The sequence below is a fragment of the Lynx canadensis genome, chromosome C1 (genome assembly GCF_007474595.2).
Source record: "Lynx canadensis isolate LIC74 chromosome C1, mLynCan4.pri.v2, whole genome shotgun sequence".
NCBI classification, from domain to species: Eukaryota; Metazoa; Chordata; class Mammalia; order Carnivora; family Felidae; genus Lynx; species Lynx canadensis.
Window position 1 is genome coordinate 150,686,606 of NC_044310.1, and position 14,624 is coordinate 150,701,229.

The following is a 14,624-nucleotide window of genomic DNA, read 5'->3' on the forward strand; positions in this document are numbered from 1 at the left end:
ATGCAATGACTAGGTAGCTGCCTAAGCCTCCCTGCCTCAGATTTTTACAGATGGACTTTTGTTTACCTAAAGAGGAAATACGGAAGTCATTTTCTGCTAGAAAAAGGGAGAAAAACCATATTAAAATAAAAGTATAAAGCCACCTTACAATTTTATAATTTTTTTGTGTTTATTTATTTTTGAGACAGAGACAGAGCATGAACAGGAGAGGGACAGAGAGAGAGGCACAGAATCCGAACCAGGCTCCAGGCTCTGAGCTGTCAGCACAGAGCCCGGCATGGGGCTTGAACTCACGAGCCATGAGATCATGACATGAACCGAGATCAGATGCTTAAACGACTGAGCCACCCAGGCGCCCCTACAATTTTAAACATAGTAATTATATTGATACTACCACTGCTACTGTTTCCTACCATCAGTGTGAATAATGGAGAATATAAAGTGCTTTGTTCTCAATACAACTATGTCCATTTAAACAATAATACTCCATTAAATTATTACATATTTAAATTGAACGGTTTATATTAAAATTTTTTCCCAAGTCTTTTTGTGCAACATTTCAACAAAAAGAGGCAAGTTTCTGTTTGTAAGACCGTATCTAGAGATTCTTAAAGGAGTTCATTCTATTTTAAGATGAATAATATTATCTAGGGTGTGCATATTTGGACTCAGTGATTTGCTGCTTGCATACTATGCAGTTTTAATCTTTTCTTGCCTTTCCTCTTCAGACATGGTCCTTGACCAACAAGTAAGCTCAGGTCAGCTCAATGAAGACATACGTCACAGGGTCCATGAGGCACTGATGAAACAGCATCACCACCAGAATCAGAAAAAACTCACCAACAGAATTCCCATTGTTCGTTCCTTTGCTGATATTGGCAAGAAACAATCAGAACCCAATTCCATGGATAAAAATGGTAAATGTTTCTTTATTGTACTCTTTATGTTTATTATAGGTATCTGAAATTTCACGGTGTCTCTAAATTCTTTAAAATGTATTTTATTTGAAAGCATAGTTTTCAATTATTGTAGAATTATTTCTTTTATGTATGTATAGAGATATATACATATATCTCTATACATATATATATATAGTCTGATTATCAAGCATCAAACTATAGAAATTTTAACAAAGAATTTAAGTTTCCTGAAATGCTCATGAAAGAACGCAAAAGAACTTTTGTCTAATGAGAAGTTATGTACTCAAATGCAGTGAACGTTAAACCAAGCATCAGTTGTATCTCAATCAAAGTCTTAGTCCTTGTTCCACAACTTGAGAACGTAATGTAATGCTTTTAAGTTATGGTTGTTTTGGTTAAAATGAATAATGATCACCAGTTATTGTTTGTGGAAAAAAGATATTGATTTCATGTTGTTCATAGTCAGCAAATTCCATGAGAGATTATGATTGAAAAGACCAGCTGGTGGCTCTGCATATATGAAGCCTGATTTCCAGCTCGTAGGCTCATTGCTGTTTGCTGTGCTATGTCCACACTGTCCATGGAGCCACATGTACTTACTATCCACTCACACCACAGAGATGACACCAACCACTGTTTTTTTTAGCAATCATGCCTTACTTCTAGTAGTTTATGCTTGAAACTGTTTTCTCCTTCTTGTGTGGTTTGTTCTCTTCTTGCATCTATTTGAAACCTTCATCATTTGCACTAAGGAAGTTGCGTAGGAATCTCTTGTTGCATCCATCCTGGACATTAGTCTTGTGAAGGAAAATAAAGTTATCATGAGGATGATATGAATTTGTTAAATTTTCATAAAAGTTTCCAGCTTTAAAAGATAAAAAATTAATGAAAAGTAATTTCTTTTTTTTTTAAATTTTTTTTCAACGTTTTTTATTTATTTTTGGGACAGAGAGAGACAGAGCATGAACGGGGGAGGGGCAGAGAGAGAGGGAGACACAGAATCGGAAACAGGCTCCAGGCTCCGAGCCATCAGCCCAGAGCCTGACGCGGGGCTCGAACTCACGGACCGTGAGATCGTGACCTGGCTGAAGTCGGACGCTTAACCAACTGCGCCACCCAGGCGCCCCATAAAAAGTAATTTCAAATGCTTTACTAGACAGACTGATTGCTACAAATGCACTAAAGCACGTATATTACTGCATGGACTATTTTATGTCATTTCACTTCTACTTTCAAAAGCGTTAGTGATGCCTTAAATACAAATGCATGAGAATGAGTTCTCTCCACATTTTGCTTTAAATAGGATTTTTAAACCAATTTTCCTACTACTGAATCAAACATATACTTATAAAAAATGCTATAATAAATCACTGAAGATGGTTAGATGTACTGTTGTTTCAGAGCATAGAACCAGTTCTTAATGGCAAAATGATTTTTGAAGTACTTATTTGCTTTTTAAAAGACACTTCAATAACAATGTAGGTCATTGTCATTATAGAGCAGTCTGTAGTTGTGCATATACAGGTATCCCCTGCTTTCTAAAAGTTCCCATTATGCCACTTGACTTTTATGAAAGACTTACATTAGTGCCTGTTTTCACTAACCAAAAGAAATCCGAAGAGGATTTTGTTTTTACGAAAAAAGCTATTACTGTACTAATGTAGGTCTTAAAAGTGAAGTGGCATAAGGCAAACTTTCACAAAGTGGGGGATGCTCTTCGTGCATTTTAGCTTATAAAAGGTTTCATAGGAACACTTTACTTTTGCATAGCGATGGAAACCTGTAAAAAGTTCAGTAAAGCTCTTTATGACATATACCAGCTTGTATTTGTAGATTTCACTGGGCATTTTGGGAATTTATAACTTACTTTGAAACATAGCGCATATTTAAAATATATTCATATTCTAAATCATAATTTGCTTTAAAATATGTTATACATAAAAATGACGAAATGAAGCTTTTATATTCTGAGGCAATCTAAATGTAGTACTTTTATTATGCTTATAATACTAGTACTTATTTCGGTGTGATGATATAAAAAAACAGATTCAGATATTTACTAATTTTCATATTGGGCTTATATCTACATGATTCTAAAGATCTTATTGAAATATTTCTGTGAACTAATTCTCTACCAATATAAGCACATTTTAAAAATTCTGCCTTCATTTCATTACTTTTAATAGAAATCATACCATAAAACATATGTCTATAAGAAGGACATGTGTTTATTTAAAAATTCAAGGCTTGTGGGCTGTGAACTAGCCATAATTTATATTTGAAATTTTCCTGGGGATAATGTTTACTATAAAATAATTTTATTGCATTTGTTCTTGGAGGGAAGAAGGTAATGAATTTACTGGATGATTAATTTATTGTAATATCATGTAGACTAGACACACTCCTTGTTACTGCTTTAAACTATAATTCTCTATAATTCTATAATCTATCTATAGACATATCTATATATAGATCTATCTACCTAGATAGGTAGATTTGGAAGGATGGGATATGATATAGATAGATCTATAGATACATATAGATATATAGAATTCTGTAATAGTTCTATAATGATAGAATTATAATCAAGAATTATAGCCTTGAATCACAAGTCCAAGTATAGACACAAAGAATACAAAGTTTTCTGAAGGCCTACTTTTTGCCTTACTGAGGCAAATGCTTAGTTTTTCTGAAAACTAAAATATGAGTAGTTCTGAAGTGATTCTGTCACTGTCTGTATAATCAGCCTTTATCTAAAACACATAGAGATCTCTTTGAGGCACACATTAGGGTAATAAAAACTTAGAAACATTTCTTTTTTTTTTTGAAACATTTCTAATAAGATTCATATACCCAATTAAGTATTGTTGTAAAGTATGCTGTCAGAAATGGTTTTCTAAGCCTGGGCTTATAACACCTCCTTGTGACTCTGTTTTGCTTCTTCATACACTTTGCATAATTATGTGTGTTGAGAATTCTGAAAATATGTATAGACTTCACCAATTTAGAAATAAATCTCCTATCCAGAAGTGAAAAAAAGTGTGAAAGACCTTTATTACTAAAGTTCTCAATCTACTTAGGAACTCTAAAAACTGACAAATTCTAGATAAACAAATCGAAATTCATAGCCATAAATATAGATTTGACATTATTTCAACATATGCAAAAGGGATTTATTTTTTTGTGCAGTAGTACAGAGAGATGCAAAACGATTTCAAGAAATCCAAAAGGGTGAAAATAATATTCTTATTATTAAGAAAAAAATCTCTTCAGCAGGGAATTGCTTGTAAAAAGATTGACTTTTTTCTTTTTAAGATTATAGAATAGGAAGTAAATGGAAAGCGGGTTTTATAGAAACTTGAAAACTAACGTTTTCCTTCGCCATCATAGGGATAGAAATAAGCCCCCTCTTATTTAATATACTTTCACTTTTGAGGCAAAACAGTTGAAATTCCCTCAAAAATGAGCTGATATTTATGTAAAGAAGTCTAAACGAGTCATATTAGATAAGGTTTCTGCTGCCTTAATTGACTTTTCCTTGAGCATATTACCTTGGTAGTAATCCCAAGGGTTAATTAAATTCAGTATTTCAGTCTGAGTTTCATGTGTGGATCTTCCCCATGTCATAGATTTAATTTGCAAGATAGTGATTTCCCAGCTCCTCTCTTCCCCAAGTCTGCACTATTTTGTTCATAACTTTTTTTTAGAGATTTGTGATAATTTGTCAGTCTCACCTCTAAATATGTTAGCTTTACTTTTTTGTGTAATTTTTTTCTTGGTGTTTTGCACATTCTCTTAAGGGCCAAGATACAGGATGCTATGGATCCACCATGCATTTTAATGCCACCATGCTGTGTTTAACTTTCACTTTTCATTAAGCATCAAAACTGTGAGAATTAAATGTCTGATTCTGATGTTTCAATAAAAAGTGACAGTTACATTTGGCAAAACAACAGCAAAAAATAATAGAAAAATAATATCTTCTTTAACATTAAAACCCTGAAAAAGATATGGGTAGAAAGTACTCAGAGTAAATATATCAAGAATACTCAAAGAATTCCTTGAAACCAGAAGGACTTTCTAAAAATAAAAATAAGACTTTTGTATTAAGTGATCTGCAAAGTAAAAATATCAGGATATATATTTATCATTTAGGTCATGCATTTGGTTACATTTTGAGACATTTGGATTACAAATTTAATATCAAGTATTATTACCCTACTGATAACATTTACATTTTTAAAAATAATTTGAGACTCTTAGTTTGCTCAGGTGTAGGCTTTTCTCATTCCACTGTGTTCTACTAATAATCTAACTCTATTTCTTTTCCTTAATATATCTTTTCTTCCCCCCCCCCCACTATGAATACTTTCCAGTTGTATCTTTTATTTAGGATCTCAAAAGGAGTTACAGAGCAGAGGGTCTCTGACTTACTTTCAAAACCATAAATGACTGGAGAACATTTAGATTTGGAAGGATGGGATATGAGTTGATTCTTTAGGCCTGCATAGATTCCAGCTCTTAAAATAATGTACACATATGTATTGTGAATGATTTTTATTTATGGCTTTTGGAAACCAGTTTTATTGCCTTATAATCTCTTCTTTTTCCAAATGCTGTACTTTTTATTTTCATACATATAATGCTATTGTGTGTTTAGATATTTATATGCTTTCATGTTTTTTAAATACTGTGGTCTCATAAGTAAGATACCAACAATTTTAAAAGTATATCTCATAATGTTCTATCTTTGAAGAAAAAAAAACTAGACCTATAATTCTTACACTTGATCTTAGCCAAAAGACCAAGAAGCGATAGACTTGTAATTCTTAGAATTACCTGAGAGAAAACATGTTGAAGATTTATGTAGGTGACAGAAGTAAACATTGTATAATAAAGATATTTTCCATTGTTCCAAAAAAAAAGTCAAAGTGACTGGACACAGTGATGGTTCTGTTAAGAGGCTATATTGCTACTGAGTTTTGAAATATCGAGAGTTGATATTAACAGCAAAAATATATCTAATATGATGTGTTTAAATTTGTTCTCTCTTATGTTAATTATTTTCAGGCATACTAATTTTTCTCGAAGTTTAATTATGTGCATACTTTTTATGTTTTTGAAATGTAGCTCACCTAATCAACATTTTCTAAATATTTAGCCTTTCTTTCTTCATGTTTTCTATTCCCATGAATAAATGTATTGTTACACATGTATGTAACTTTGTCATTCATCTTTATATTTCTTTATTTTGCTCTGTCTTGTGTCTGTCTCTAACAGGCTCATCTCATCTCTGTACCTCCCTCATCTCCTACCCCTTGGGTACTCTAAATGCGTTGAAGGTTTCTGAGGTAGTGTAAATCAGCTTGGTCTCTAGGTTAATAGTAACGTACCTTTATGTCTTCATCCCAGTTTCCTTCAATATACATGAGTTTCAGTGGATTAAGCAGTAGCAGATAATGGTATACTTGAGCAATGTATTATTCTCCTCTTGATTTGAATTTGGCCACATAGAAATGTAAAAGTTGCTGTTTGACAATACTTACATACATAATTTATTTAAAGAAGAAGAAAACTATAGGTAAGGGATTAACTGAGTTAATATAATGCTTAACAGATACTTTGAGAATGTATTTTACAGTTGTGTTTCCATAATGAGATTGTTTAATGACAGTGACATCACTTGAAGTTTAAAAAAAATGGTACTTTTGATATAATCTCATGTTCCTTCCTCACAACTTTATGAAGAGGGAAATGACTATGCCAGTCTCACAATGGACTTAATGAAAAATTTATGAAGTAACAAGTAGAAAGGCAGAGCTTTCATTTTCTAATTAGTAGTTATTTGAATTACTCTCAGTTTTCTCCTAAGCTTGTCCCACATCTTTTACACTTTACCTTGGAAAAATTCATGGTCTGTAACCACTTGTTATCTGGCTGATATATGCTCCCTCATGGAAGTCCAGAGGAAAAAATGAATTCATAACTCAAAGGAAAATTAATTCAAGCAGTTGCTAAAATGAGTACTATGTACTATGCACTTTAATTAATAAGATGTATGACAAATATTAAAATTTTGGATTTAAGTGGTGAACTAGTTGAGTTTAAAAGCCTAGAAAAATAAACATATATAGGATGAAGTTAGGTGTCTGAAATATTTACATTGAAATAGTCATGACCATTTCCTAGTTAATACTAATGGTGTCCACTTTTCATTAGTTTTTGGATAATTTACTCTAAATATAATTAGGTTATGAGTCAATAAATGTCTCCTTTTTTTGGATAGTCATCTTCATGCCTCAAAACTATTGACGTAATTATAATTAGAGATGTGATTAAATATGGCAATGACATTTATTTATAGGATACATTAATGTGGATAGTGGTCAATGGGCAAAATGAAGGTAATATTAAGAAATAGACAAAAACACGTATGTTCGCAAGCATTGTGGCATTGTGATTAGAAAAAGTATCATAAAAAATAGCATTCATAAAGCTTCCACACACATATGTGAGTGCTAATCCTAACTTTATACAATTTTTTCCTGGCAGTGAAAATATCCTAGCAAATTCTTTGTTATTTTTTTAGAAAACATTTTCACTTTTGGTTGAAGGTACAGTCCTCTACCTGAAAATTGTCATTCTGTGAATTACTATTGTTTGAAACATCAGAGAGAAAATAAGGAATGCCCTTTCAAAACCTCTGATTTTTCTTATATAACGGTATTTAAGTTAATAAAAGTTGTCTTGAAATCCAAGCCCTCCCCCTTCTTCTGAAAGTCAATAATTGTTGGAATAAAGTAAAGAGATCATTGTTTACAAAGATAAAGACTATAGTTATAGAATTTATTTTGATTTATGGAATTTTGGTCATCCAATAGACTATGATTCATAATTTGTTATATATATATGTGTATATATATATATATATATATATATATATATATATAGGAATATAGATGGATCTAGATATAGAACAATATTTTAAGCCCCTTAAAGGCTTCTCTTCAAAATAACCCAAACTAAACTTGTCATTTTAGTTTTTAAATAATAATATCTATATACTTTTTTTGCATCCTGCCAAGTTTTCAGATGCTGCCTTGAAGATAAACATATTTAATGTCTATTGTTTCAGTTTAACAAATTAACATACATATTAAGAAAAAAAATTTGGAGTTCTCTTTAAACTTTGCAGGACTGATGATGTGATTAAATATATTTATTACTAATATTTACTACTATTATTTAACTATTACCTCTGAAATGTAAAATATATCAAATTTGTGGGTGGTTTATATTTCTATATCATAGGCCAGTAGTTTCTATGCCTTTTTCCTGTGTCAGCATACATTCTGTACACATCTGTAGAATCTAGAACTTGCAAGAAATTTCCTGTCATCATCTACTCTGTCTCCTGCTAATTAAAACTGTCCACTAGGTCATTATCCATATCACTTCAAATAGTCATAGAAATAGAACTCGAATTTCTTCCTGATTACCACCTTTATGAGATAATATTTTGTAAAATTTTCATCACCTTAGAACAAGAATAGCATAGAGAACAATGAATCTCAAAATGTTAATATTTATAAGAGGAAATACTAGTGCCCGTGTTTAAAAGATATCACATGAGCTGGAGTTAATTTATAAAATATTCTGCTTTTAAAGTATATATGTGAAAACATAGGCTATCCAGTTTATTCAGATATTAAGTTATGGCACACTGTCTATCCCATAAAATCTCTTTGAAGTTGGTGACTTCGCATTGGTTGACTCTCTTTTTGCATGTATTTACTGATCGAATTAAATAATTGTCCCTCCATGTAGTTTTAAACCACATGAAATAAATTATTATAAGAAAGCTGATATATGTTTATTTAATTTTTCCATGCCTTGAATGTCACCACTCAATTTTATACAACATTCAGTAAATTTAGGTTTAAATACATCTAATGTTCTAATTCATGAAAATATGGAGAAATGATGTGAAACTGGTGATTGAAGACATCTGTTAGCACAAATGCATTATGTAAAAGGTTTTTTAAGATTACGGTTATTATTTTGAGAATGATAAATGAAATGGCTGCTAATGAAAAGTTCACAGTCATAGCTGCACAGTGCAGTTAGAAATGGGAGAATGAAAATAATTGATGCAGCTTCAGTCTGTTGTTTCTCTGAAGTTCCTATTTTTCTTGGAATATGATATAATCAGAATGTGCACACATAGTTTGAGGTAAATTCACTTGAAAATTCATTTTTAAAATCTTCACCAAACATATTATTTTACTTCGTTTAGCGAAAGCAGAGAAATATTTAAATTTTGGAAGAATCTTAAGTCCATTACTTTCCACAGACTCTAGTAACTAGAAAAGATGAGAGTAAAGGTGAACTTTGAATAAAATTGGGATTTAGGTAGATACAGAGAAGAGGCGGGCAGAGAGGAGAGAGTACTCCTAAGACTGAGGAGAATAAGAACAATAATTTGGAGTCATGAGTTATGGTCATAAATATGGTCAAGGCTTCAAAGCTGGTTTGTCATTACTGATTTCCCAGCAAAACTAACAAGTGAGGATAGGGAGAGATTTTGGAAGAAGAAGAAAGACACAAGTGAAATTAAGCAGAGTTAGTTAATTTTTATCATTTAATTGCAGAGTTTGGGCAGATTTCGGATAAGTTGTGATTGAAAAAGATGTTTCATATTTAGTGAACTGGAATTTAAATACACATTGTCACATCCCCTCCTCTACTGTCCATTTATTTAATGTCATAATCATCCTTATGGGAAAAAGACTACAAAGTAATGAGGTTGCTGGTTGGTGTTAATGGAAGACTAATGCAATTCAAGGTTATTGATCTTTTCCCATGCAGACCAATATCAGTACGCTTATATAATTGTGTAGTAACAAGGATAAAATCATATTCAAAGTGTTAGTACTGAGTAAGGGAAGGGTATTTCTAATTGGACCTCTCATATAGAAATCTCTAAGTGTTATTGTCAAAGAATTTTTTCTCATTGTTTTTTTCAGATGCCCTAGAAGTCATCAATAAGTTGTGTACTTTTCAGATATTTCTCTTAAAAAAAACTTTACATTTAAAATTCTTCAGGTTGAGCTTAAGTCATAATAGATATCTATCCTTTCATGAATATATGTCATCTATACCTGTCATTAGTTTTGGATGAAATTTAGAAATCAGTGATGTTTCCAAACCAGGATTAGATTTAAATATTTTGTAGCTGATTTTCTTTATAGAGAATAACTTTTAGTTATTGAGTTTTAATCTAAGAATTGGCTTTCTTTTTCTTGACTGAATTCTCCCATTTCTATCTGTAACTAATAAATAAGAGTTTTGTATTGATATAGATCTATTTATATTGACCTTTCATGCTTACCTCATAAACTCATTAAGAAACCTCTGTTAGCCTAGATTAATTCATTTTTCACTCAATCTGTCTAGAATTCTGTAAGTAATTGTTTGTATTCTGTAATAACAATTTCTTTTAGCAGGTCAGGTTGTTTCTCCTCAGTCTGCTCCAGCCTGTGTTGAAAATAAAAATGATGTGAGCAGAGAAAACAGCACTGTTGACTTTAGCAAGGTAAGCTTTTCTCTCTCTCATTTAAGTAAGCTGCTGAATTATTACTAGACATTACTACCCATTTTAAGAGGTGTTGACACAACTTTTTGCATGCGCTGTTTTGGTTTCTTAGCCAAAGCTTGATCCTGTAATAGATGATGTTAGCATTTAAGTTCACATGTAACATTTTGCTTATTCACAAAACCAAATGTGTAAGTTTTATGTACCGTCTTCAGGTTTCAGCCACTTGGTATAATGTATCTCCTGTAGAAAGAAAGATGACTTCACAGACAATATCACAGAAATTTATTGATGAAGAGTTTTGCTGGTTATTCTTTTTCAAAATCATTTTTCCTCCGTGGAAAAACAAATCATATGAAGATTCATCATGGTAATATAGCAAGGCATTAGTGTAGGGAAACACTAGAATATAATAAGGCAACAGAATTTTGAATAAAAACATGATAAAAACTGCCTCTGTTGGGGGATACATCTAAGTAGAGACAATTCAAATGAAATCATTTACCTGAACGTATTCTAAGAAAATAGAATACATGTGATTTTGGTCAGCAAATTCTTGACATTGTATATGTGCTATTGTAGGGTATGGCAAACTAATGCTTGAACAGGAAAGAGGAGTTTCCCTGTTAACGAAAACTAGAGAGTCAATAATCCTCTTTATCTGAGTGGCTGAAACAGTCCTAACCCAGAGTGAATTCTTTTCCCCCTAAAATGCTTAGCACTGGCAGTCACTTTAACAGTGGGAGGAGGTGGGAAAGGGAGGCAGAGCAGAGGAAGTTGCCTGCATCAAGCTTCTGAAGATTAATGGCCATCAGCTCCTTGTTGCTGTTTCAGAATGCCTCTGCCAATGCCCAAGTGGCCTAGGTCTAGTCATGTGCATGTTCTCCCTCTGGTGCCTGGCGAAGTCTCCGTGGGAGCATGGTGTACCAGCTTAAGTCTGTTAATTATGCGTGCAGGGACTGGGAGGCCAACAAAAGGGGCATACTAGTCCCTGTGGGATGAAACAAAGGCATGAAAAAGGACCTCCACACCAGCAAGAGAGAGAGGTGAGGGCACACTCGGGCTATGTTTCTCCAGTGGTTCAAAGCTCATTTCACCGTATGGAGGCATGTGATTCAAATATTAAGCCAGTTCAAATGTATTCCATTTGCCGCTCCAAAAAACACATCTTTTTAAAGCATCACATCTTCATTCATCTGCAAGTTGGAACAAAATTGTCAGAAACTGCCATATATTTAATTTCTGAAATTCTTCATTTGAAACAATATCTTAAAAGCAGTGACATAAAAAGTTGCTTACCTATTTATGCAGGCACTAACAGTATAACAAGGGCATATTTAACATTCTCAAAAACAAGGATAATAAATCACATCCTTTCAAATAAACTACCTTTTAACTTGTTTAAAGGATATAACCCCTTGACACTGAATTTTATATCTCCATATCATTTTGCTTTTAGTTCTCTGACCTATCTTTGCAGCCTTCACCAATGCTTTATCACATTTGAAAGCAAATGAATACTGCCCGTTGGAGACAGTAGTCTTATGTTCAGGTCCCCCAAAACAATTAGAACTACAGAAGAGAGAAAAGATATACATTCTTTCCTTTAACCCTTTTCTTCCTTATTACATTTCCAATCGCTGGTCCATTTCATCTTTTAACAGGCAAGTGAAATTTTTATAGCCCTCTACTCAGTGCCAACCATCTATATTCCTCAGTGTTTCGTGCATATCATGGGGCACTGGAAAGAACGTGGCTTTTGAGGAAGAGAATCAGTTCATGAATTCTAACTCCAGCGTTTATAAGCGATCTGATCTTGGAGAAGTTCTCTGAACTTCAGCTTCCTTATTTGTAAAATAAGAATAACAATACCTATTTATAATTTTGTTGTAAAGATTAAATGAGAATATATACACAGAGCCTGGCAGAGTGCTGAGCATATAGTAGATGTTCAGTAAAATGTGGCTGCTGTAGTTGTTGTTAATATTAGTGGAAATAGTAGTATCAAAAATAAATAATAGACCAGAATATAATATATTTTGGTCTTCTCTGGATGTCTCATGCCTTGAACAGTGCTTGAGATGTATTTGTTGAATAAATCCTATGAGATTTAATAGAATTTAAGCCTTTAGTTCTGGAACTTTTTTCCAAGTAATACTTTTTACCTTATAAACTGGGAGGGCAGAGTAATAGGGTTGGGGAAAATCACATGTGATCCATCATTATGGAAGATTTTATAGGTACATGAGGTAAAGTTTTTTTTTGTTTTTTTTTTGTTTTGTTTGTTGTTATTTTTAGCTCTAATGACTTCACTTTGATAGTGAATTTGCTCAAAGCTCGGCTAGTCTCCAGGTTACTGTGTCTATGTAAATATTTAAGCTTTAATGTTTAGATTCCAAAACCCATTAGAATTTTGAGATGTTAAGGACATGTGACTTGATCCTATATCTTTGGTATATTCCATCTACATTAAAAAAAATTTTTTTTAATGTTTATTTTTGAGAGAGAAAGAGAGCGTGAGCAGGGGAGGGCCAGAGAGAGAGGGAGACACAGAATCAGAAGCAGGCTCCAGGCTCTGAGCTGTCAGCACAGAGCCTGACACGGGGCTCGAACTCATGAACTGCAAGATCATGACCTGAGCCGAAGTCAGATGCTTAACCAACTAAGCCATTCAAGTGCCCTCAATCTACATATTTTTAACCCTTCCAATGGATAAGCTCACTAAATTCATTAACTTAAGGAATGTTTTTGAACATAATCTGAGTTATCAGGTTTTTGCTTCCCATAATGCTTTTAAAAAGCAGATGTGTGAAAACACTCCATATCTCTTTGTATTTTAAACTGACATGGAGATGACTATTTTAGTGTTTCTCAGATGTTGGTAATGTTTCTTTTATTTCAAAAGATCCAAAGAGGACTTCATATTATTTTCTACGTAGAGAGAACTTTCCTCTGCATCTGTCTTTAGTATGTGAAACGTACTACAGTGAGTTGGATTATTAAATCCCTGAACAGTAGAAAACCTTGGAAATCTTCTCATTTAGAAAGTGAGAAAGCTGAATCCCAGAGAGAGTAAGAGAGCTGCTCAAGATCACTGGCTGTTTAGTGTCACAACACCATTTCTCCCCCAGAGAATCCCTATTAATTTTCTTGTGCTTTCTATAATGGCCTTAAGACTTAAGCTTTCTCCCTGAAGTCCCATCAGCATTTCCTTCCCGTCTCAGCATGTGGCTTGTCCAGACACTTCTTGTTTCACCATGATCTTCTGTCTAACCTTGTTCCCTAGAGATATACCTGTTTCTCACCCACGGCTTAAGTACAAAATGCCCAGCATAAAGCATCTTTCCCTTCTCAGCATAAAGGTCTGGAGAGCCCAGAAGCCTGAGTGTACATCCATATTCATGAGTATAGCTTGATTTCTTCAAGGTCCTGTTCAGAGAACAAGAAAATCCCAGGGTTTCTTTATGCTCATTCCAAGTGTTTGAGTCCACTTGAGGATTGTCTTGGAGACAATTGTTATATTAAAAGGTTTGATTGTCAGATAAGGTTCTTATGAACAGTATATTAGCACAAATACAAAAATATAGGGCTAATCCAGGAACAATATAATATGTAATTGTATAATGCAATAATATAATTAGATGATGTGTTATATAATCTCTTACCCCCAAATATATGACTACTCCAAGAATAATAGAATGTAATGAGTATAATATAATGGCTACTCCAGATAAACTATAAGTTATTACATTTCAAAGCAAAAGATAAATTTGCTAAACCTCAAATTCTGTGTATTTTAATGTTTTTTCTAAACAACAGACATAAATCAAGATATATTAGGTATTATGTAATACAAAAATAATTCAAATGTTAGGACCGTATATTTCCTTTTGTAAATTTGACTATTCTTAGCACACTATGTACTCCTTAATTAATTAAATTTCATCTTAAGGCATTTATTTGTATGATTGTCACCAGTCTGAGGCACAGACTTCAATAGTGAAGCCTATGACATTTGCCAAACAATAAATAAACTTATAGAAAGTTTTGGGTGGAATTTAAATTTCTCAGTAAAATTATGATGGCTATTACCAATATAATTCCTATTT

The 14,624-nt window shown here is 32.8% G+C and overlaps 1 protein-coding gene across 7 annotated transcripts in view; it reads left to right on the forward strand.

The window, feature by feature from the left end:
* Positions 1–14,624, forward strand: part of SLC4A10 (solute carrier family 4 member 10) — a 295,709-nt gene that overhangs the window by 178,480 nt on the left and 102,605 nt on the right. For 4 of the 7 annotated variants that reach the window (XM_030325195.1, XM_030325192.1, XM_030325196.1 and 1 more), the window contains exons 6-8: positions 729–917; positions 10,424–10,515; positions 11,472–11,561. In XM_030325195.1, the coding sequence (XP_030181055.1) occupies positions 729–917; positions 10,424–10,515; positions 11,472–11,561 (371 nt within the window). The remainder of the gene's footprint in view (positions 1–728; positions 918–10,423; positions 10,516–11,471; positions 11,562–14,624) is intronic. The other 3 variants (XM_030325194.1, XM_030325198.1, XM_030325199.1) reach the window with 3 other exon arrangements.